The 25,820-nt window shown below is 45.7% G+C and overlaps 1 protein-coding gene across 1 annotated transcript in view; it reads right to left on the bottom strand.

The window, feature by feature from the left end:
* The window catches only part of LOC129716272 (uncharacterized), a 39,664-nt gene extending 14,162 nt beyond the window's left edge, over positions 1-25,502 (bottom strand). The window contains exons 1-5 of the mRNA XM_055666149.1: positions 25,321-25,502; positions 22,541-22,681; positions 21,852-21,966; positions 14,373-14,460; positions 5,237-5,302 (exon numbers count right to left, since the gene is read on the bottom strand). Of these exons, the coding sequence (XP_055522124.1) occupies positions 5,237-5,302; positions 14,373-14,460; positions 21,852-21,966; positions 22,541-22,649 (378 nt within the window). The 5' untranslated portion in view covers positions 22,650-22,681; positions 25,321-25,502. The remainder of the gene's footprint in view (positions 1-5,236; positions 5,303-14,372; positions 14,461-21,851; positions 21,967-22,540; positions 22,682-25,320) is intronic.
* Positions 25,503-25,820: the final 318 nt, after the last annotated feature.

Here is a 25,820-nt window from a genome sequence, read left to right as displayed (position 1 = left end):
TTTAAAGCACAACGGTTATACTGGGGGTCACATTATGTTTCAGTATTTGATGTGGATAGAAGAAACTGGCTGGAGATCCTGAAGCAAATAGTAGGAACAGTAAAACAGTTCCTTTTTTCCAATGGCAGGCACAATGACCAGTGCCTTAGTGGCGGTACCGCAATCAAGGCGCTTCAGGTGAGCTGAATTGGCACCCCATCTACTTGTATCGAGATAATAATTAATGATCGTTGTGGACGAGGGAATTGACATGGCAACAATCTTCCCCAATTTGCGGATTGACACGAAGCTGGGGGCCGTGTTACGCTTGTGAGGAGTATGAAACTAAGGCTATATTGCAACGTGTACGTTGGCGATGCTTTGGTGTGGAGTCTGCTGGGGCAAGAATGGGTCTGATGCAAGATGCGAGTGTAATGTCGTAGAGAACAGCGCAAGTGTGAAGTTATCGCCACTTTTGGTGACGCCTAAAAAATATCTACCAGCAGATGAAAGTCTAGACTAACCCTCATCTAAATGGTGGCCAATATTAGGAAAAAGGGGAGATGCATAACGAGACCTGAGGTGTCATGGTTACAGCACAGTCATTGAAAGTAGTCATGCAGGTAAGACAGGGCAGGTGACGTAAACGAAGCCTTGCGATGCGTAATTCCACTTGGTATGTTAGCATTTCATAGGCTAAAAGGGCGAACTGTTTGAGCTAGAGGCCAGTCATGGGACTCGGTTCTACTGCAGTTTGTACTAGCGGTCTTGAGTGAGATCCACACCTGGAGATATTGTGTGCAGATGTTTGGTCTCTCTATGATCTGAGGAGAAAGACATTCTTGCGACATGTGAGAGGTAAGAGAAAGTGTTCACACAGAACCTGACTCCTGGGATGTCAGGACTTTCCACTGCATGCGAAGAAGACTGGATTAGCCTCAGGCCTAATCGTCTTGATACTACGCATAGGAACAGGCACTCTAGAAGATTGACGACGGGATGCTTCTTATTGAATCTTACAAAATTCTTACATGGGGTTGTTGGACAGGCTAGATGCGAGCGAAGATGGTTCCCGATGTTTTGGAGGTCAAGATAACAAGGGTGCCCACAGTTTAGATGGATAAGGAGAAAGTCTTTTAGGAACGATGATGAGGAACAAAATTTTTTCACAACAGAGACGTTGGGTGAATCTGTGGAATTCACTCTGCCACAGAAGGCTCGTTGATGCCAGTTCGTATTGGCTGCATTTAAGAAGGGATTGTTAGATGTGTGCCGTATGTGGCTAAACGGATCCATCGGCGGTAATAGAGGAGAAGGGCAGTACATGACTAGATGACTGCGTTGCTGAGTTGGATGAATCAGACCTATGATTCATATTGATTGATGGCGCGGTTGCTAGTGCCTCCGACAGGTTTCGGAATGGCGTCTACCTACCTGCACCCTGATTTTCTATTGTATGACTATATGGCGTAAATAGCAATTGTTTCTGAGTGGTAACCTTATTAATGGCCACACGGCGACCCACTGATACCGTTCATAAGACAACCGTGCGACTTCGCTGACATCAAAACTCTACACACTTCTGCAAAGTGGAGACCAGTAAATGATACCATAGATAGTGTCTTTTGGTCCATAGCTGCGAGGGTTGTGCGCGGTTCTGCCCCAGATAAACCAGACTTTTTTTCAGTGGGTCGAAGGTCATTCATCCTGTTTATTCCCCTCATGATCTTATACACCTTTATAAGATAATCCCTTAGCCTCCTGCACTCCAAGGAATAAAATCCTAGCTTGCCCAACCTCTCCCTATTGCTCAGGCTCTCAGGTCTAGGTAACATCTTCTTAAACCTGCCCTCTTTCCAGCTCAATGACATGCTTCCTCTAGCGGGGTAACCAAAACTGAACACAATACTCCAAATGCAGCTTCACCAACATCTTGTACAAATGTAACATAACATCCCAACTTCTATACTCAGTATCCTGATTAATGAAGTTCTTGTACTGAAAGCCTTCACGACCACCCTATCTACCTGTGATGCTACTTCCGGGCAACTGTGCACCTGCACTCCAAGATCCCTCTGCTCTACAACACTCTGCAGGCTCTCCTATTCAATGTAAAGGCCCTGCCCTGATTTGACTTCCCAAAAGGCAGCAGCTCACACTTTCTCCATTAAAATCTATTAACCATTCCTCTGCCACATGCACGTCAGATCAGAATCCTGTTGTAAATGTTGATAACCATCTTTGTTACCTACGACACCACCCAATTCAGTGTTATCTCCAAACTTACTAATGATGTCTTAAGACATTTTAATTCAAATCGTTGATATAAACCACAAACAGCAATGGGCCCAGCACCAATCCCCGAAGCACACCACTAGTCCCAGGCCTCTAGTCTGACAAGCAATCTCGCACCATTACCTTATCCCTCCTACCATGAAGTAAATTCTCTATCCAGTTGGCTACTACCCTGGATCCCATACAATCTAACCTTCAAGAGCAGCATGCTAAGTGGAACCTTACCAAAAGCCTTGTAGAGGTCCATATTGATAACTACGGCTTTGTGGGTACTTCTTCAAAACACATCAATCAGATTGATGACAATCTCCCTGGTATAAAACCATGCTAACTATCTGTAATTTGCCCGTCTATCAAAATGCATCAATATCATATCCCTTAGAATCATCTGCAGTAACTTGCCTACCACAGATGTTAGGCTCACTGATCTATAGTTCCCAAACTTTTTCTTGTGGCCCTTCTTAAATAAAGACAAAACAGTCTCCTGGCACCTCACCCATGTCTAATGATTTATATATCTCAACCAGGGTTCCTGCAATTTCTGCACTAGCCTCCCACAGTGTCCTTGGATATATCTGTTCAGGCCCTGGAAATGTATCTACCTTCATATGGCTTATGATATTCAGCACCTCCTCACTGCAATATGTCCTCAGGACATCTCCATTAACTGTTCCAAGTTCCCCAAGTCTTCATGTAAAAAATGAAGAGAAATACTCTTTGACAACCTTGCCCATTCCCTGCGACTCCACACAGAGATTACCATTTTTGTTTCTAATGTTTCTTTTTCCCTCTCTAGTTACCCTCTTTCCCTTAATATCAATTATATTAAAACTCTTCTCCTTAATTTGTATCTTCGTCCAAAGGCTTGGCCACTTTCCCATTTTCACACATGCTACTCACATTTTCTCTGCCGACCAGATACATATCTTCCCATCGCATTTCAAGCTATATTTAACAAGTTACTAACGTTTTTAAAAACAGCTCCAAAATATTAAAGTTTTCAACCTTCTTATTTTGAAGAAAAAAATGCCGCCTGACGTCACAATCAACTCGCAAGGCACGACGGGACACTCCGCGCAGGAGGGGCATTCAAGCGCACAAAACACACAAAATATCCAACTGACGTCAGAACGGGACGGGTCAACGCCCGCCCGTGGCTTCACTCCGGTCGACACATGCCCGCTGCCTGGTGGGGAAGTTGCTGCTGCCTGCCGAGCCCGGCGACTGGGCCTGGGCTGGAGTAGAGCCTGCAGATGGTGTGAGGGCCGAGCTCGGGGCTTGGGATGGGGCCGCGACCGGCACCGAAAAATAAGCCAACGAGCCGGGGTCAGGGACGAGCCGGGGTCAGGGACGAGTCCGGAGATTAAGTCGGGGCTTGGACTAGAGACCATGCGGCGGCCGAGCTGACGGCTGAAGTCTACAGCCAGGGTCGGGCTGAGTACGAGAACCAGGCCGAGTTCCGGGCCCTGGCGCTGCTCTACGACCTGGGTAGGTGCTTCGGCAGGGAATAGGAGGAGAGGAGGATGAGGGAAATGAGATGGGGTGGGGTCTCTACCCCCTCCCTCTCTGCCCCTCTCTCTCTCTCCCCTCCCTCTGTACTCCCCTCCCTCTCCCCACCTCATCCCCCTCCCTCTCTACCCCCTCCTTCTCTACCCTCTCCCCCTCCCTACCCTCCCCTTCCCTCTCTCTCTACCCTCCCCCTCCACCCTCCCCCTCCCCCCTCCAGCTCCCTCCCTCCCCCTCCCTCTCGACCCCCTCCCGCCTCTCTACCCCCTTCTTCCCCCTCCCTCTCTACCCACACTTCCTCTGTGCCCCCTCCCTCTCTGCCCCGGTCCCCCCCTCCTCTCTGTCCCCCCCCCCTCTGATAGAGCTCTAGGGGCTAGTGGAATCAAGGGATATGGGGAGACAGCAGGCACGGGTAGTTGATTGGGGACATAGAAACATAGAAATTAGGTGCAGGAGTAGGCCATTCGGCCCTTCGAGCCTTGCACCGCCATTCAATATGATCATGGCTGATCATCCAACTCGGTATCCTGTACCTGCCTTCTCTCCATACCCCCTGATCCCTTTAGCCACAAGGGCCACATCTAACTCCCTCTTAAATATAGCCAATGAACTGGCCTCAACTACCTTCTGTGGCAGAGAATTCCAGAGATTCACCACTCTCTGTGTGAAAAATGTTTTTCTCATCTTGGTCCTAAAAGATTTTCCCCTTATCCTTAAACTGTGACCCCTTGTTCTGGACTTCCCCAACATCGGGAACAATCTTCCTGCATCTAGCCTGTCCAACCCCTTAAGAATTTAATAAGTTTCTATAAGATCCCCCCTCAATCTTCTAAATTCTAGCGAGTACAAGCCGAGTCTATCTAGTCTTTCTTCATGTGAAAGTCCTGACATCCCAGGAATCAGTCTGGTGAGCCTTCTCTGTACTCCCTCTATGGCAAGAATGTCTTTCCTCAGATTAGGAGACCAAAACTGTACGCAATACTCCAGGTGTGGTCTCACCAAGAGACCCTGTACAAATGCAGTAGAACCTCCCTGCTCCTATACTCAAATCCTTTTGCTAAGAATACTACTCAAATCCTTTTGCTATGAATGCTATGACGATCAGCCATGATCACAATGAATGGTGGTGCTGGCTCAAAGGGCCGAATGGTCTCCTCCTGCACCTATTTTCTATGTTTCTATAACTCTTATCATCGCACTTTTAGAAGCATCCTATTTTCTAGATGTTCCCTTTCCCACAAACAACATGCTACAATTAATTTTAGCATTTTCTTGTGTAACCGTGGAGTTTACCTCACAGTTTTGGGGAATTTCAAGTTGCCTGTGTTTGAAATGGTTCAAACATAAAGGAAACGGAAGCTGCCTATTGGATAGGAATCCTTTCTATACATGACCTTTGGCATAGTAAGTTTCAAAATAGTAAATTTTCGCAGGTTTACATGCTCCAGCATCTTACCGGTTCTGCTTTTCCATTAAAAATCTTTTGTATTGATTTCTCTTCCTCCTTTTTTTCCATGAGTTTCTGAAACACAAATGAGAAATAAATTGTAATATTAGGAACTTTTATAACATAGTTACATGGTCCCATGTACTTTACGGCCATGGAATTGCATCAGAGTACTGCATGTTGTGAGTCATCATTCTCAGTGGTTCTATTCAAGGATGTACGCAAACAGGAAGGGAAATATTGGAATTAACCAGATTGGCAATTGCAAACAAGCCTCAAAGAGATTTGCAAGCTATGTTTCAATTTGTGAACTTGACCAAGGGTGTATGTGGATCTTTTGAGCCAAGAAAACAAAATTAAGTAAGTAATGTTTATTTATATAGCACTTTTAAATCAAATCACGTTGAAGCCAAAGTGCTTTACAGAGAAAAAATTTAGATTACCATACATCCATATAAAATAAAAAATAAAAAAAAGACACAATACACTATAGGATTCAACCCCCAATTCCTCCCAACAGCAGAATCAATACTTTCCACTGTGAGGGAAGGCACCAAAAAGTCCAGTCCTCCTCCTCCTCCTAGTCCACCCAAGGTTGGGGGCTATTTGAGGCCTCCGCAGCCAGTCGCCACAATGCGGCCCGATGTTATAGGCCCTCTTGCCGGGAAGATGGAACTCCGGCTTCGGGTGAACACGCCTCAGCGGCTTGGAATGTCTGGAGCGGCCGCTTCCTCCCCGGAGACCGCGGCTCCCAAAGTCCTCAGGCTGGTTGGAGCTCCAACTCTGGCGTTCTTGGATCCCAAGCTCTGCGGTATTTTAAATAAGTACTTAGAAACTATTTACTTCATGCATATGAAGTTCCTTGAAAGTAGAATTGCTTAATCTAAAACAAAACCAAACCTGGGGATGTGTAAGTAGGTTAAAGATTCCAGCAGGTGCTCCTCATGCCCGCCTCACTTAGGAAACCTGAACGGAAACCTCTGGTGACCTTGCCCCCCACCCAAGGTTTCCGTGAGGTTCCTGGAGGTTCCCGGAGGTTTTGGTCACTCTCCCTAATGGTTTAAAGTGGTTTCCGCGGAGTCGCGGCTTCTTCTATGTTCCTGCGATTATTTAAAAAAAAAAAAAACCCGGCCTCGACTAAAAATAGGTTGCCTCCTTCACTGACCGGCCATTTTGATTGGCTCATTGGAGTTTTCAGCAAAGATCCTGTAGGATCTTTGGTTTTCAGGACCTAGAAGATCCGCCGAAAGGTAAAATGCCCGCTAACTTTATTAAACATCTTAAAACTGTCTCCACTCCTTCTCCCCCCTTCTCTCTCCCCTTCTCTGTCCTTCTATCCCTCCCTCCTGAGCTCTCTAAAGGACTTACCATGCTCTATGGCAGCCGTTGACCTTCCTCTTCATCACGCAGACAGCGCTCCTCCGCTGTACTTGGCCCCCACCTTCCGTGTGTGTGTGTGTGTGTGCGTGCGTGTGTGTGTGTGTGTGTGTGTGTGTGTGTGTGTGTGTGTGTGTGTGTGAATAATGTGCATGTGACAATATTATAATTATTGATATTATAATAATATAGTAATATTTGACCTTCCAGACCTTTACAACCTAAAACCATTTTTATTCTTATGCATGGATGGTACAAATTATATTGTATCATATTGTATTGAATTGAAGGAAGAGTTTTATAATGTGAAAAAGAGCAATTGGTTTGAAACAGGATAAAAACTGGTAAGAACATTTTAAAAAAGGATTTAAAAATTAAAATCAAGGATTTACATTTTTTTTGAGGATGTAACAAGTAGAATGGATAAGGAAGACACAGTGGATGTGGTGTATCTGAACTTTCATAAAGCTTTGACAAGGTCCCATACAGGAGATTAGTGGGCAACATTAGAGCACATGGTATTGGAGGGAGGTTATTGACATGGATGGAGAACTGGTTGGCAGAGAGGAAGCAAAGAGTAGGAATTAACAGGTCCTTTTCAGAATGGCAGGCAGTGCCTAGTGGGGTGCTGGGACCCCAGTTATCTTATATATATATTACTAAAACTCTGTTCTTGACCGGTTTTGGCGATCTGTGCTGCGATTTCCGAGAGAACGCCGCCACCTACGGCCGTCATTTTTGGCCACCTTGCTCAGAGCCCCCCTCCGCCGCATGTGTGCTGAGGATTTTTCCCATCGATGAAATATGACAGAGATATTAATGCTTTTACAAAATTCCCCATTCTCTCTGCGGCCCCTGCTGGAGGGAGATGGAGGGACTATAAAACCAGGAAGTGGTGTGCCTCAGTCTCTGCAAGTGGTGTGCCTCAATCAGTCTCTGCAAGTGGTGTGCCTCAATCAGAGCTCTGAATGACACTGAACAAATTTCTCCACAGCTGTGAGTACCCATAATGTAGTTTGAAAATGAATATATGGTTAGTTGGAAGTAAAAAAGCACTGCCTGCAAATGGTTGTTTGGGTTTGGGTTGAAGTAAAAAAAGGCACTCTCTCTCTCTCTCTCCCTCTCTCCCCCCCTCTCCCTCTCCCCCCCCCCCCCTCTCTCCCCCCCCCCCCTCTCCTCTCCTCTCCATCTTCTCCCCTCCCCTTTCTCCCCTTCCCTCTCTCTCCCTCCCCCCCTCCCTCTCCCCCCCCTCCCCTCCTCCCCTCTCCCTCTGCTCCTCTCTCTCTCTCCCCTCTTTTTCTCCCCTCCTCCCCTCCCCCCTCACCGTCCCTGCTCTCCCTCACCCCCCTCTCAGCACGCCCTCTCTCTCCCCTTCACTCTCACCCTCTCTCTCTCTCTCCCCTCCTCCCCCCCCCCCTTTCCCCCCTCACCCACCCTCCCTCTCTCTCCTCCTCCCCACAACCCTATCCCTCTTGCCCCCTCTCTCGGTGTCTCTCTCTCTCCCTGACTCTGCCTCTTCTCTCTCTGCCCTCACTCTCTATCTACCCCCCCCTTCCCCTCTCTCTGTGACTGCAAGTTGGGGGCTATGCATCAGTAGATAGGGTGGTTATGGGGTCAAAGGAGCAAATTAATAATATTAATTTAATATCAAGGGGGGTAATTAGCGTGAGTGGGGGTGGGGGGGGGTGGGATAGTTAGTGTGTGTGACGCTGCATACCGCCTCCCCCCCACAACCGCACGTTGGGGGAACAGACCCAACGGGTCTGCACTTGGTCTAGTTTACAATATATATTAACGATTTAGACGAAGGAATTAAATGTATCATCTCCAGGTTTGCGGATGACATAAAGCCGGGTGGCAGTGTGAGCTTCGAGGAGGATGGTATGAGACTGCAGGGTGACTTGGATAGGTTGGGTGATTGGGCAGATGCAGTATAATGGATAAATGTGAGGTTATCCACTTTGCAAGCATGAAGAAGGCAGAATATTATCTGAAAGGTGTAAGATAGGAAAAGGGGAGGTGCAACAAGACCTGGGTGTGCTTGTACATCAGTCACTGAAAGTGAAGAAAGCAAATGGCATGTTGGCTTTCATAGCTAGAACGTTTGAGTATAGGAGCAAGGAGGTCTTACTGCCGTTGTACAGGCCCCTGGTGAGACCACACCTGGAGAATTGTGTGCGGTTTTGGTCTCCTAATTTGAAGGACATTCTTCCTATTGAGGGAGTGTATCGTAGGTTCATCCGATAAATTCCCGGGATGGCGGGACTGACATATGATGAAAGAATGGATCGACTGGGCTTATATTCACTGGAATTAGGAAGGATGAGAGGATATCTTATAGAAACATATAACATTCTTGAGGGATTGGGCAGGCTAGATGCAGGAAAAATGTTGGGGACGTCCAGAACCAGGGGTCACAGTTTAAGAATAAGCAGTAGACCATTTAGGACTGAGATGAGGAAAAATGTTTTCACCCAGAGACTTGTGAATCTGTGGAATTCTCTGCCACAGAAGGCAGTGGAGGCGAATTCACTGGATATATTCAAGTGAGAGTTAGATATAGCTCTTAGGGCTAAAGGAATCAAGGGATATGGGGAAAAAGCAGGAATGGGGTACTGATTCTGGATGATCAGTCATGATCATATTGAATGGCAGTGATCGCTCGAAGGGCCGAATGGCCTACTCCTGCACCTATTTTCTATGTTTCTATGTAAGACAGTAGTAAAAATAAATTGCCACGGTAGGGGAATCTAAACTTGAGGACATAAATTCAAGATAAGAAGGGAACGTGTTACTTAAGTCAAATCATGCTCCACTGGACATTGGTAATCCCAATAATCATCATCAAAGACCCTTTAAAACAATGATATCCAGAATCGTAATAACACCAGTCTGAGCTTGCCTGACATAAGACTGGGCTGCACTATTGTTCTCAAGAGTGTATACTTGTCATATGTTCCAAAACAGAATAATTAAATTCTTACTTGCAGCAGCACAATGGGTCTGTAAACACAGTACTCAATAGATAACATAACAAGCGAACAAAAAAAAAAGTTAAATAAATAAATAAATATCATGCACAAAATAAAATAAACCCCAAAGTCCATTGTGTAACCAAAACAGTTCGTAGTTTCAAGCTTAGTTGGAGTTTGTAGCGTTCAATAGCCTGATGATTATTAGGAAGAACCTGTTCCTGAACATGGACATCACAGTTTTCAGACTGCTATACCTTCTTCCCGATGGCAGAAATGAAATGAGAGCATCGCCAGGGTGGAGTGGTTCCTTGATGATGCTGGCTGCCTGTTTGAGGCAGCGTCTCCTACTGCTCCCTTCAATGGTGGGGAGGTCAATATCGGTGATGGCCATGGCAGTCTGCACCACCTTTTGCAATCTCCTACATTCTTGGGAGTTTGAATTGCAAAACCAGGCCGTGATGCAACCAGTCATTATGCCCTCTACCACACACCTGTAGAGGTTCAAGTGAGCATTTGTTGATATACCGAGTCTCCCCAAATCTTTTAAGGATGGGGAACTGTTGCTGGCCTTTCTTTATGATTTCATCAATATGCTGGGTCCAGGACAGATCTTCAGAGAAAAGCACACCTCGGAACTCGATAAAGACAGGTTTGTGGCTCTTCTAACATCAACAATTAGCTGCTTGGATTTACTGACACTGAGAAAAAGGCTGTTCTAGCATTATCCAATCGGCCGATGGATCTCCTTCCTATATTCTGACTCATCATTGCTCGTTATTTATCCAACAACAGTGGTGTCGTCGATTAATTTAAAGATGGAGTTGGAACAGTGTCCGGCAGCAGACTGGCGGCTGTAGAATGAGCAGAGCTGGGGACTGAGCACACAGCCTTGAGATGCCCCTGTGCTGATGGTTATTGAGCAGGAGATGTTGTTGCCAATTCATACCGATTGTGTTCTGTTGATGTGGAAGTTGAATGTCCAGTTTCAGAGAGATGTCCATTGAACATTGCAAGAGAATTCAGTGAAATTAAACTGGCATAGATTTGAGACTCCGTGCAAGGATGCACTAGACTGCACAATGATCTTTGACATTTCATAATGCCTGTCATCAGACATACCAAAACCTCAAGCACCTTTCTCTTTTCCTGTAAACCCCCATCTACGATCTCTCTCATTGACAGCCTCAACTGAATTTTAATAGGCAGAGTTCATGTGCGACCTCCCCCTCCACGGTGCTAGTATCCAAACTCTTACTGCCTAGTCTAGCCACTAATCATTTATGCTCACCCACTGCAGGTCCTACATCATAACTACACAATGCAGAGTGCCCGTTGGCTTTACCTAATGCTAAATTTTTACTTAAAAGCTGGGCGATAGATGTGGGAATTCTTAACAATCTTGCAGAAAAAAAGCACAAAAGAAAAAAGAAAAAATGAAAACCTGCAACAGCAAGTAAGAGATGCATGTTTAAAATGCATTCTGATTTTGTAAATCAGAAATTGTGTGATAAGTGGACAGATCAGATTTTACCATATGCCCTCATCTTCAATGACCTCTATGCTGTCACTGGCAGTTATGTACAGTAGAAACATAGAAACATAGAAATTAGGTGCAGGAGTAGGCCATTCGGCCCTTCGAGCCTGCACCGCCATTCAATATGATCATGGCTGATCATCCAACTCAGTATCCCGTACCTGCCTTCTCTCCATACCCCCTGATCCCCTTAGCCACAAGGGCCACATCTAACTCCCTCTTAAATATAGCCAATGAACTGGCCTCAACTAATAATGGTCATAATGACAGGCATTGTCTCTTTTAACCTGCTAAGTAAATGGTTTTGCAGCTAGCAAGTATCGGTGCCAATCAATTACCAAATCACATCAAAGGTTTTTAAACTTTGCAGCACTACATCTATCTACGTTCATGGTGCATTACTAGGCTGTAAGCTTTTGACCAGTGTTACTTCATTATTGAACAAAGTTTAAAGGAATCATTTCAAGAATCACTTGCCTCTGCACCTCATTCATCATGTGTTATAACCATATAACAATTACAGCACGAAAACAGGCCATCTCGACCCTTCTAGTCCGTGCCGAACACATATTCTCCCCTAGTCCCATATACCTGTGCTCAGACCACAACCCTCCAATCCTTTCCCGTCCATATAATTATCCAATTTATTGTTAAATGATAAAAACGAACCTGTCTCCACCACCTTCACTGGAAGCTCATTCCACACAGCCACCACTCTCTGAGTAAAGAAGTTCCCCCTCATGTTACCCCTAAACTTCTGTCCCTTAATTCTCAAGTCATGTCCCCTTGTTTGCATCTTCCCTACTCTCAGTGGGAAAAGCTTATCCATGTCAACTCTGTCTATCCCTCTCATCATTTTAAAAGCCTCTATCAAGTCCCCCCTTAACCTTCTGCGCTCCAAAGAATAAAGCCCTAACTTGTTCAACCTTTCTCTGTAACTTAGTTGCTGAAACCCAGGCAACATTCTAGTAAATCTCCTCTGTACTCTCTCTATTTTGTTGACATCCTTCCTATAATTAGGCGACCAAAATTGTACACCATACTCCAGAATTGGCCTCACCAATGCCTTGTACAATTTTAACATTACATCCCAACTTCTATACTCAATGCTCTGATTTATAAAGGCCAGCACACCAAAAGCTTTCTTTACCACCCTATCAACATGAGATTCCACTTTCAGGGAACTGTGCACAGTTATTCCCAGATCCCTCTGTTCACCTGCATTCTTCAATTCCCTACCATTTACCATGTACGTCCTATTTTGATTTGTCCTGCACCTCACACTTATCAGCATTAAACTCCATCTGCCATCTTTCAGCCCACTCTTCCAACTGGCATAAATCTCTCTGTAGACTTTGAAAATCTACTTCATTATCCACAACCCCACCTATCTTAGTATCATCTGCATACTTACTAATCCAATTTACCACACCATCATCCAGTTAATTGATGTACATGACAAACAACAGTGGACCCAACACAGATCCCTGTGGCACCCCACTAGTCACTGGCTTCCAACCTGACAAACAACCATCCACCATTACTCTCTAAATCCAAGACTTCCCAAGCCTTTCTCCAGAAAGTCACAATCCTCTACTCGTGAGGGCAAGGGGCAGGTAACGATAGTTCCAGCAGTGGGGGGTGAAATCTAGCATTGGGATTAAATGCAGTGAGTCCTTAGCATTCATGTTTTAATCACCAAATTAAGTTTGCTTCTTAAATTCTTTGAATGAGCAATGAGAAATATACCTATTGTAGGAATATTTACACTAAGCTGATAAACGTGTATATTTCTTCTTATCCTTTAACATTTATATGTGGAGGTGCTTTCTGGTGATCATATTATTTTCTATCAGTGGAAGAATAGTCCAGTTGGAGACTTTTTGATTTAATTTTGAGTTTATGCGAGTTTACAAAATGATGTCAGCAAATAGTTCTTTTCACAACTGCGGAGATTCGATGGGCCTAAATCTGCTCCTATGTCTTATGTCTAATGGTCTATCTCAGTAGCATTTGTGAAGAGTCGAAAATGCATGGGAAATGTGGGACAAGGACAAAGAGAAGGCTAGATATTAGCCAACTAATTAAATGTGAATTAATTAAATTTAAATGTGAGATTACAAGGAATAAATCACAAATTTGATAGAATATTTTTCTCTCCCACTCTGTTAAAAAGTGATTGTCACAGAACTACACAGCACAGAAACAGGCCCTTTGGCCCCCTCCTTGTCCATACCGACCAAGTTGGCATACTGGGCCAGTCCTATTTGCCTGCATTTAGCCCACAGCCCAATCGAAACCTTGCATTAATTTCAAAACCACAAATGAATCACCTCAATCTTTTAATTGTAACTGCTCTTTTTTAACCACTTCTCATTACTAAAACCTTTCACAAGTAGAGCATTCTGGCAAATCTTCTCTTGACCCCATCTAGATCCTTTATTTATTCCATGCCATGTGCAGACATTTCTTCAAAAATGTTCAATTGAGGCCCAACCAATGATTTATTTCCCTTAATCCTTATTTTTGTGCTACTGACCCTTCCAAATCTAAACTTTGCATCAGAGGTCATGAAACTCACTGTGACTGACATTGTCATTGACAAAGAATGTTAAGGAAAATGGGGAGAATTTCCTTTCATTTAGGTGTTGGAATTGATATAACATTCTTAGAGGATTGGACAGGGTAGATGCAGGAAAACATTTCCTGATGTTGGGGGGAGTCCAGAACTAGTGGTCAGTTTAAGAATAACGGGTAGGCCATTTAGGACTGAAATGAGGAAAAGCGTTTTCACCCAGAGGGTTGCGAATCTGTGGAATTCTGCCACAGAAGGCAGTGGAAGCCAATTCACTGGGTGTTTTCAAGAGAGAGTTAGATATAGCTCTTGGGGCTAAGGGAACCAAGGTTTATGGGGAAAAATCCGGAATGTGGTACTGATTTTAAATGATCAGCCATGATCATATTGAATGACAGTGCTGACTCGAAGGGCAGAATGGCCTACTCCTGCACCTATTTTCTACATTTCTATGATACAGCTGAAAAAGGGTGGAAGTTAATTCCATTATTTTTAAAATAAATTCAGCAGGTAATTTGTGTATGAAGAATTTATGGATAATGGCAAAAATGGTGAGGGCTGTAGAACCAAATAAGACTGCATTTTCAAAGTGTCAACAGCAGCACTTTTGACTGAATAGTTTCTTCCTATGTGGTAGGTTATATGACATGATGATGACCAGAACATTTCCCAGAAAACATTTACCTTTAATTGTTTTTGCTCTTCATAATCAATATATGATGTAAACAGATCTTGATGATCAATAATGACAGTTCCCAAACTGCGGTAGGGCCTGCAAAACAGAACAACAGAAAATATTGTATCTTATGGTGCAGTTGAGCCTATAGTTATTTATTTCAAAAAGGAGCATTGTATTACCTTTTAAATAAAGATAGGTTACTTATTTGCCGCAATGGAACTTGTAACAAAGAAAAAGCTAAAGATATGTTTTATGCTGATGTTTTCATCATAAAATTCATCATTGAATATGTTGATAATGCTAGCAAGCATTTATTGCCCATCTCTACTTGCTCTTAGGATGGTGGTGGTGGTGAACTGTCTTCTTAAAATGCTACCGTATCTCGCAAGAACATAATTTAACAATGTTGTTGGCTGAGAGTTCCAGAATTTACACCCAGCAATGATGAAGGAACAATAATATACTTCGAGGTCAAGAATGATTTGAAGAGGAACATGTTATGATATTCCCTTATTCCTGTTATGTTTGCGTTTTTTTTATAGTAGAATCAATGGTTTGGGAGCTGCTTACATAGGTAATTGGAGAGCATTTAAACAAGGCATAATTCGTATCACTAGGAGAAAATCACACATGCAATACAGACCAGAAACAGATTCAGATTCAACTTTAATTGTCATTGTCAGTGTATAGTACAGAGACAATGAAATGCAGTTAGCATCTCCCTGGAAGAGCGACATAGAATATGATTTCAATAAATAAATATTTTTACATGTATACAGACATAGTGTTTTTCCTGTGGGAGAAGTGGCCGGGGGGGGGGGGGGGGGGGGTGATTGGCAGTCACCGAGGTACATTGTTGAGTAGTGTGACAGCCGCAGGGAAGAAGCTGTTCCTGGACCTGCTGGTCTGGCAGCGGAGAGACCTGTAGCGCCTCCCGGATGGTAGGAGGGTAAACAGTCCATGGTTGGGGTGAGAGCAGTCCTTGGCGATGCTGAGTGCCCTCCGCAGACAACGCTTGCTTTGGACAGACTCAATGGAGGGGAGAGAGGAACCGGTGATGCGTTGGGCAATTTTCACCACCCTCTGCAGTGCTTTCCAGTCAGAGACAGAGCAATTGCCATACCATACTGTCATACAGTTGGTAAGGATGCTCTCGATGGTGCAGCGGTAGAAGTTCACCAGGATCTGAGGAGACAGATGGACCTTCTTCAGTCTCCTCAGGAAGAAGAGACACTGGTGAGCCTTCTTGATCAGAGTTGTGGGTCCAAGAGAGGTCATCGGAGATGTTGACCCCCAGGAAGCTGAAACTGGAAACACGTTCCACCTCCGTCCCGTTGATTTGGATGCGGATGTGCGTGCCGCCCCTAGACTTCCTGAAGTCTACAATGATTGAGCTCCTTGGTCTTCTTGGAGTTAAGGGCCAGGTTGTTGTCAGCGCACCATGCTGCTAGGCGCTGGACCTCCTCCCTATAGGCCGACTCATCGTTGTTGCTGATGAGGCCAATCACCATTGTATCATCTAGATACTTGATGATGGTGTTAGTACCATGTACAGGTGTGCAGTCGTAGGTGAAGAGGGAGCAGAGGAGGGGGCTCAGCACACAGCCCTGTGGAAGAGGGGGTTGAAGAGGTGTGCTTGTCTAACCTAACAGACTGGGGTCTGTTGGTTAGAAAGTCAAGTATCCAGTTGCAGAGGGAGGGGTCGATGCCTAGGTTACCGAGTTTGGTGATCAGTTTAGATGGTATAATGGTGTTGAATGCTGAGCTGTAATCGATGAACAGCATTCTTACGTAAGTGTCTCTGTTGTTGAGGTGGGAGAGGGCAGAGTGAAGTGCCGTTGAGATGGCATCCTCCGTACTCCTATTATTGCGGTAGGCAAACTGATAGGGATCCATGGGGGGGGGTAGGCAGCCTTTGAGGTGTGCCAGGACCAGCCTCTCGAAGCACTTGGTGATGATGGGGGTAAGTGCAACTGGGCGGACGTCGTTGAGGCTTGCCGCAGTGGAGTGTTTTGGCACTGGCACGATGGAGGTGGTTTTAAGGCACGTGGGGACAACTGCTTGGGCAAGTGACAGGTTGAAGATGTCAGTCCAGACGTCTGTCAGCTGCGCAGCACAGGCCCTGAGGACGCGCCCGAGGATGCCGTCAGGGCCAGCAGCCTTACGTGCATTAATCCTACTCAGTGCCACGTACATGTCGTAGGGGGTGAGTGTGAGGGGTTGGTGATCAGCAGGGAGCACAGCACAGCCTTGATGGCTGTCTCTAGATTGCCCGTCAAAGCGGCCATAGAAGTGGTTAAGCTCCTCGAGGAAGGAGGCGTCGCTGGATGTGGGGGTGGTGTTGGTGGGTCTATAGTCCGTGATGGCCTGAATGCCTTGCCACATGCGTCGGGGGTCGGAGTTGTTGTTGAAGTGCTCCTCAATCCTGAGCTTATGGCAGTGCTTGGCCTTCTTGATGCCCCTCTTCAGGTTAGCCCTGGATGAACTGTAGGCTCGAGCATCGCCTGACCTGAAAGCGGTGTCCCGTGCTTTCAGCAGTAGCCTGACCTCGCTGTTCATCCATGGCTTCTGATTCGGGAATATGGTCACCCATTTGAGGGAGGTGACACTATTGATGTTGGAGTTTATAAAGTCCAGAACAGAGGATGTGTAGGAATCAATGTCCGTGTGGGAGTCAAGGGTGGCCTGGGCTGCAAACGCCTTCCAGTCAGTGTTTCCAAAACATTGCTGAAGTGTGGAGTCCGCTTCCTCTGACCAGACTTTAACTGTCCTCACAGTTGGTTTAACCCGTCTGATGAGTGGGGAGTACTTGGGGAGCAGGAACAATGAGAGGTGATCAGACTGATCAAGGTGGGGGAAGGGGACGGCTTTGTAAGCTTCAGCCATGTTAGTGCAGACTTTGTCCAGTGTCTTGTCTACTCTAGTGGGGAAGGAGACATGTTGGCAGATAGAACAGTCTGCATCTAACCAAGAGGAACTCAAGGTTAGCTGAGCAGTGACTCTCGATGATGGTGGAGTCCGTGCACCATGCTTTATTTACATAAATGCACAGACCCCCATCTCTGGTCTTACCGGAGTCTGTTGTCTTCTTACTGGAGTCTGTCGTCCCGCTCAGAGTAAATGACGCCCCGTTAGCTGGATGGCGCTATCAAGAACATCAATGTTGAGCCAGGTTTCCGTGAAGATCAGGATGTTACAGTCTTTAATCCAGTTGTGGGAGGTGATCCTTAGCCGGATTTCGTCCATTTTGTTTGCCAATTTGCGAGGAAAAGGCTAGGAATCGCTAGCCTGTGTGGGGCTAGCTCTAACCTGGCCTTTAACCCACCTCAGCGTCCCCGGCGGTGTTTTCGTACGCGCGCCGTCTGTTGGTGCTTCCGGTCGGCCGAGCTGGCTTGGTGCGCGCTGGTGTTCTGCTGCTCCGTTGCTCCGCGTCTCCGTGGCTCCGGTGGTGGTCTCCAGCCCCGTGGCTCCGGTGGCGGTCTCCAGCCCCGCGGCTCTGCTGGGTGCTCCAGCCCCGCGGCTCTGCTGGGTTTCTCCAGCCCCGCGGCTCTGCTGGGTTTCTCCAGCCCCGCGGATCCGCTGGCGTTCTCCAGCCCCGCGGCTCTGCTGGGTGCTCCAGCCCCGCGGCTCTGCTGGGTTTCTCCAGCCCCGCGGATCCGCTGGCGTTCTCCAGCCCCGCGGCTCTGCTGGGTGCACCAGCCCCGCGGCTCTGCTGGGTGCTCCAGCCCCGCGGCTCTGCTGGGTGCTCCAGCCCCGCGGCTCTGCTGGGTGCTCCAGCCCCGCGGCTCTGCTGGGTGCTCCAGCCCCGCGGCTCTGCTGGGTTTCTCCAGCCCCGCGGATCCGCTGGCGTTCTCCAGCCCCGCGGATCCGCTGGCGTTCTCCAGCCCCGCGGCTCTGCTGACAGTCTACAGCCCCGCGGGTCCGCTGGCAGTCTTCAGCCCCGCGGGTCTGCTGACGGTCTCCAGCCCCGGGGCTCAACTGGCGTTCTCCAGCCCCGGGGCTCCGCTGGCAGTCTCCAGCCCCGCGGGTCGGGTGCTCCATTGCTCTGACAAGCTCAGAAACAGGCTCTTCAGCCCACAGTGTCTGTGCTGAACACGATTCCAACTTAAACTAATCTCCTCTGCCTGCACATGATCCATATCCTTTAATTTCTGCAATCATTTCCTGTATGATTTGCCGGGACAGCATGCAAAACAATATTTTTCACTCAATCAATCAACCTTTATTGTCATCTTGCAAGCAACAGTTGTTACGGTGCAAAATGAAAAGACGTTTCCCAGTGAATAGCGGAGCATCGCACATGAAATTTAAACACTTCACACATAATAACACTAAAAACAATCCAGTCCCTGATGGAACAGTATAAATAGTTAAAAGCAGGTAAAAAAAACAAAAAAAACAGTTAAAATTCAATAAACCAATCATAAAAAATGTCCGGGGCCGCTGATTTGAGTGGCCAGTGCCAGTATTAAAGTGTCCGTGCCAGCCGCAGAGTCAAGTCAAGTGACTGTGGGTGCAGAGTGACTGTTTAGCAGCCTCACAGCCTGTGGTAGGAAGCTGTTTAGCAGCTTTGATGCTTCGATATCTCTTGCCTGATGGCAGGAGATCCAGGTGTTCGTGGAGGGGGTGCAGTTTGTCCTTGGCAATTCTCTGTGCTTTCTTCAGACAGCGGCTCTGGAACAGTTCTTGTACCGAGGGTAGGGAGACGCTGATCCTCTCTGCTCCCCTCACTACCCTCTGCAGAGCCTTCCTGTCCGAACAGTTGCAGGTGGAGTACCACGTATTTATGCAGTACTGAGTACAGACTCCACCGTGCCCCTGTAGAAAGTCCTGAGGATGTTGGTGGGGAGTGAGGCCAGTTTCCTCAGCGTGCAGTCGCTGATGGGCCCGTTTGACGGTCCCAGTGGTGTTCCTGGACCAGGTGAGGCTGTCCGTTATTTGCACACCGAGGAACTTTATGCTCTCCACTCTCTCCACTGCAGTGCCACTAATGTTGAGCGGTGTATGCTTTGGCTGCGCCCTCCTGAAGTCGACAACCATCTCCTTAGTTTTGTCGACATTCAATTCTAGGTTATTTTTGCCGCACCAGTCCACCAGTTGTTCTACTTCCTCCCTGTACATTGTTTCGTCATCTCCACTGATGAGTCCCACCACTGTAGTGTCGTCCGCGAATTTTATGATTTTATTTTCCCTGAATCTGGCAGCACAGTCATGTGTGAGCAGGTTCTACGTCCTTTCAAACATTTGTGGCTTCTGCCTAATGGGAGAGTGAAAAGGAGAGAATAACAGGGGTGGAGGGGAGGGGATAGGTAAAGCAAATTTGCTGGATGGACTGGGCTGCGTCCACTACTTGCTGCTATCTCTTGCCTTCTTGGGCTGAGAAGTTGCCAAATCAAGTTGTAATGCATCCTGATGGTGCACTTGTAGAAATTAGTATGAGTCGTTGGAGACATGCTAAATATCCTTAGTCTTTCTAGAACGTATAGGCATTGATGTGCTTTCATGGTCATACTGTTTAGAAGACATGCAATCCTGTGTTGTGAGTCCAGTTGGTTGACACTTCAATTTTAATTATATGCCCATCTGCTGTTTTCAGTGTTTTATCCCCATGTTTATCTGTAATGGCAATGTGAGAGATATATTGGCGATTAATTTACAGATTGTGACGGTGTGCATTGCTGCTACTGAATGTTAATTTACTGTGAAAATGCCCAGCTGTGAGTTGCTTCATTTGTGCTGAATCTTTGTTATTTAATATAAATATGGTAATATGATTTGGGTGTTTTGGGTATAAATATGGGACTTTGTTTTCACAAGGGTTGTGAACTGATCACCTTTGCATTGTTGTCATGGTCAGACGTATAGTTAGACTGGTGAGGACAAAGTTGAGTAGACTTACAGCTTGCGCTGGTCCACTCATTCCTTACTGCAGATCCTGTCTGGCAGTTACATCCTTCAGAACTCAATCCACTCTTGTACACTTGCCTTCACCACATGGAGTATGTTCAATGTCTTACTACAGATGCTTCTTTAGAATGATTGTAGTGGGGGTAGGGGAGAGAGAGAAAGTTGGAAAAGAGGTGGAGACCAGACAGACCATGGCAAGTGCTAAATGGATGCTGATGTGAGGGATGTGATTGGTGGATGGGTGGACAATGGCTTGAGATGAAAATGAAGATGAAGTGTGTAAGATAAGGGTTGAGTGAAATGTGAAGCCAGAGGAAGGGATGTAGATGAAGGGGGGGAGTGGAGTAGGATAATGGGAAAACGGATTGCGTACCTGTTTGTGGCACAGGGAAGAGTGGTTAAAAAAAAAGGTAGAGTTAAAAAAGGGTTTTAGTTACTTAAATTTGGAGAATTCATTGTTCATACCATTGGGCTGTAAGCTACTCGTGGAATATGAGGTGCTGTTCATCCAGTTTGTGTGTGGCCTCACTGTCAATGGAGGAAGCCTAAATCAAGAAAGTCGGTATGGGAATAGGGCAATAAAATAGATGGCTATCAGGAGATCCAGCAGGCGTTTGACAAAATGGTCACCTAGTCTACTCTTGATCTCGTCAATGTAAAGAAAGCACCAAATACAGTACATGAAGTTAGAGGAGGTGCAAGTGAATCTTTCACCTAGAAGAGCTGAGAGGGTCCCTGGATGGATGTGAGGGAGGTGGTGTAGGGACAGGTGTTATATCTCCTGTGGTACCTGAGGAGAGGGTGATTTGAGTGGAAAAGGTCAATCAATGAGTTGTGGAGGGCATGGTCGCTACGAAAAGCGGAAAAGGGTGGGATGGGAAAATGTGACTAGCGGTGGGATCACATTGAAGGTGTCAGAATGTCAGAGAATGATGTGTTGGATGCGAAGGCTGGTAGGATGCTAGGTAAGGACCAGGGAAATGTATTCTTGAGACGGGGAGGGGCGGGGGGGAGGAAGAGAGAGTGTGGAAATTATTAATCCACAACTGCATGTGGAAAATCACATTTACTAAAGAAAGAGGCCATCTTGGATGTTCTAGACTGAAAAGCCTCATCTTGTGAGAAATTGCAGTGGGGACAGAGAAATTGAGAGTAGGGGATGACATTCTTGCAAGGCAGGATGGGAGGATGTGTAGTTGAGGTAACTGTGGGACTGATGTCTACTAAAAACCCACTAACCCATAATTATCTGGACTACATATCCTCCCTCTCCACCTCTTGCAAGAATGCCGTCCCCTACTCTCAGTGCCAGAAGATATTCCTCAACATGATCCAAGCACAGTATAAATTGAAAGGTTATGGATAGGCTTGCTACAATATTCCATTGATTATTTCAAATTTTATACACAAAAAAATGAAAATTCAGCACACAATGCCTTATAAGGGTCCTTAAATTACCAGTTTTTCTGATATGTTTCTGGTATGGAAACATTAATACATTTTTCTTCTCTCCACATTGATTTTAAAAACATGTTGTTTCATAATTTTGATGGAAGTGCTTATAAATACATAGTTACTTTGCAACTGGTGTAAAGAAGCCACAGCGTAAAATGTCCTGCCGTCTTTCATATTTCTTCTTCATTGCAGTTTCTGCAGATGACACTGCATCCTCCAAATCAATAGAGCTCTTACCTTTTAAAGGAAAAATAATGTTATTTCTGCTCCTTTGCTTTATGCATATATTTTTAATATCTATGACACAAATGTAAAAGAAAATTTTGCAGTAACTTTTGCTAAATTTCACAATCTCATTAAAAAATCCCTCTCCAACCTCTTGGCATTTGGGCAGGCAAAGGGCATTATTAGAAATGTCCAAGTTCTATTTATTCTATGGATGATTATTTTACCCCTTTGTGCTTCTAGTTTCAAACCAATTTCCTAGCATGGTTTGGTACTGAAAATAACAGCAATACTGAAACAACCAAAGGTCGTGGACTATTTGCAGTAGCCAGAAAAACATTGTTTATAAACGGTGCAGTTTGCCTCACACAACCATAGAAAAGCCCATTCGAAAAGCAAAAGCGGCTTCTTCACGTGTCTATTTACCAACATTAAAATTATTTTCCAATTCTTTTGAATGCAAAATTCTGAAGAAGTGAGCAGAACAAAAGAGGTTGGCAGCAGCTCAAAATTCTATTATAAGATTGGGAGGAAGTAGATTTTCTCATTGACTTCATCTTTATTTGCAGCCTTTGTAAATACAAACCATCTTGTGCTTTTGTAGTAAACGATTGCTTTATAAAGTTGAAAAGTTGATGGTCTCTATCTTTTAGAATCTGCTCTTGATTGATGACTTTCTTAAATAAATCCGCCATTGAGAAGTCAAATGTCTTGTTTTACAATATATCTGCAAACATTAAAAATATTATGTTCAGAAGTTATACAAGCAGTATGAGGCCATTCAGCCCATCAGTACTACTCTGACATACATTTGTGGTTGATCCCTCTTAACCCCATTCCCCCATAACCCCGGACACCCTTACTAATCAAGAATCTATCGATTATCGCCTTAAAAATATCCATTGACGACCTTCAGCCGTCTGTTGCAATGATTTCCACAGATTCACCACACTGTCTAAATAAATTACTCCTCATTTCCTTTCTAAAGATCAAAAGATCATGTGATAGGAGCAGAATTAGGTCATTCGGCCCGTCAAGTCTATTCCACCATTCAATCATGGCTGATCTATCTCTCCCTCCTAACCCCATTCTCCTGCCTTCTCCCCATAACCGCTGGCATCCGTACTAATCAAGAATTTATTTATCTCTGCCTTAAATATATCCACTTACTTGGACTCCACAGCCTTCTGTGGCAAAGAATTCCACAGATTCACCACCCTTTGACTAATGAAATGTTTCCTCATCTGCTTCCTAAAATAACATTATCAATTCTGAGGCTATGACCTCTAGTCCTAGACTCTCCCACCAGTGGAAACATCCTCTACACATCAACTCTATCCAAGCATTTCACTATTCTGTAGGTTTCAATGAGGTCCCCCCTCATTCTTCTAAATTCCAGCGATTACATGCCCAGTGCCGACAAACGCTCATCATGTGTTAACTTACTCTTTCCTGGGATAATTCTTGTAAACCTCCTCTGGGCCCTCTCCATAGCTGGCACATCCTTCTTCAGATATAGTGCCCAGAATTGCTCACAATACTCCAAATGCGGCCCTGACCAGCGCCTTATGGTGCCTCAGCATTACATCCCTGTTTTTGTATACAAACCCTCTCAAAATAAATGCTACCATTGCATTTGCTTTCTTTACTACCTATTCGACTTGCAGATTAACTATTTGGGAATCCTGCACCGCACTCCCAAGTCCCTTTGCACATCCAGTTTCTGGATTCCCTCCCCATTTAGAAAATAATCTATGTCTTTATTCCTACTACTAGGACCTTGTGTGAAGTCAGTTAGATCTGGTAATTCCGAAGGTGTATGGTAATTCCAATAGCTTTCTAAGCTTCCAGCCTACCTCCTTCTGATTGTTCTTATGAACCCACATTAAGTTGCTTTTTCATTATTGTGGTTGGTGATTAACTTTCTGCAGTCTTCTCAGTGAGATGCTAACATTGGTACACCTATTTTGAGGTAACATTTCACACAGATCATTTTGTCAATTTTGCTTGCTGGACCACACACATGGGCTCACTAGTTATCTGCAACATTTGTCACAAAAGATTTTCAATCTTTAATCTCATGAATGTAAATGAAAGGAACATCTAACTTACATTTATAATTATACCAACTGAATAGACAATAGGTGCAGGAGTAGGCCATTCAGCCCTTCGAGCCAACACTGCCATTCAATGTGATCATGGCTGATCATCCCCAATCAGTACCCCGTTCCTGCCTTCTCCCCATATCCCCTGACTCCGCTATCTTTAAGAGCCCTATATAGTTCTGTCTTGAAAGAATCCAGAGAACCGGCCTCCACTGCCATCCCTGTGGTTATTAACATCCACCAAAACTGCAGGGTCAAATGGAATAATTCCATTGAATCCATACATCAAAGATCATGAAACACATTGATGTCACTGAGATAAGAAACAACTGTTATCCCACCCGTTTCAAAAACACCCTGGGTTTGAAAATGGTCATGCCACGCCTTCAGGAGCAAAGTGCAAACTAGTAATTCCACAATTCCACAAACAAGTTGTAACATTTGGCGAGAAAGCCCTGCACGCATGGACAGGACAGCTGGGACACCACTTGGAGAGGTTGCATGGGGAAATCTTTGGGCCAATCCTGGAGGCAACAATGAAGTGAGTGTTACCAAAGTTCTGAATTCACTGGGGATGGAACCCGATCTAGGCCAAGCACAGACGTGATTAACGCTCACCGTTTGATCTGTTTTTACAAGAAGATATGTTAAAAGCTGGCCAGCTCTGACATTTTAGATTAAAAACCTACACCAAAACCCAAACCAAATTAGCAGACGCTCATTTTGGGCATTTTATATCCCCCAATTTGAGATTCCAGCTACAGACATGATGTGTTTACAGCAATTCGTTCTTCCCCTTCCATTTGCCTACATGTAAATTAAATAAAAATCATGTTATATTGGAATAGTCTTCACCCTACCATAGTTACCCAACCAGATACAACTAAATTTAAGGTAGGTCTTAAACTTATTGTTATGCTTTATCTGATGGGATAAATTGCAGACTTGATTTTTTAAATCTCAAAATTTTGTAACATTGCTAGTGAGTGTCACCAAACTTCTGAATTCTCCCAAAAACCCTTTCTGGCTTAAGCCCTCCCTCCACCACCTCCAGTTTAACTTCCATTTGGAATATTTTGGAGGACCAAGAAGCAAGAAGCAATTGGCATTGGTCACCCCGAGCCAAGCAACAACACCTGGAATGCGCGAACACCATCTGGAATGTAAACCTATGACAGTGTTATTTCAGGTCTGTAAAATCCTTTCTCCGTGCTGGGGGCAGGCAACATTTGCTGCATTTGCAGTCACTCCATGTGCATACCTGTCAATGGGGAAACCACAATGGAAGTGAGTGAACGTTATTCAAACCGTTCCGTTACAAACGCGACGGTTGGAACGCTGCGCTCTGGCGGTTGGTCTCGCGGGGCGGGGCAACCCTGTTGGAATCCCGGGCCCTTTGTCCGTATCACGCGAGAGCTGTTGGTATCCCGGCCCCCTGGCCTCTTGCCCTCACAAGGCGGGCGGGCGGGCCGGCCGTTGGAATCCCGCGCACTTGTCCTCACGCGGCGGGCGGGCACTTGTCCCGCGCACTGGTCGTCCCGCGCACTTGTCCTCACGCGGCGGGCGGGCCGGCGTTGGAATCGGGCGGCACTGGACGTCACACGGCGGGCAGGCACTTGGTCTCACGAGCACTTGTCCTCACGCGGCGGGCGGGCACTTGTCCTCACGCGGCGGGCGGGCCGTTGGAATCCCGCGCTCTTGTCCTCACACGGCGGGCGGGCACTTGTCCTCACGCGGCGGGCGGGCCGTTGGAATCCCGCG

This window comes from Leucoraja erinacea, chromosome 2 (genome assembly GCF_028641065.1).
Source record: "Leucoraja erinacea ecotype New England chromosome 2, Leri_hhj_1, whole genome shotgun sequence".
In the NCBI taxonomy this organism is placed as follows: domain Eukaryota; kingdom Metazoa; phylum Chordata; class Chondrichthyes; order Rajiformes; family Rajidae; genus Leucoraja; species Leucoraja erinaceus.
Note: the sequence above shows the minus strand (reverse complement) of the source record. Positions and strands in the feature narration are given on the sequence as shown.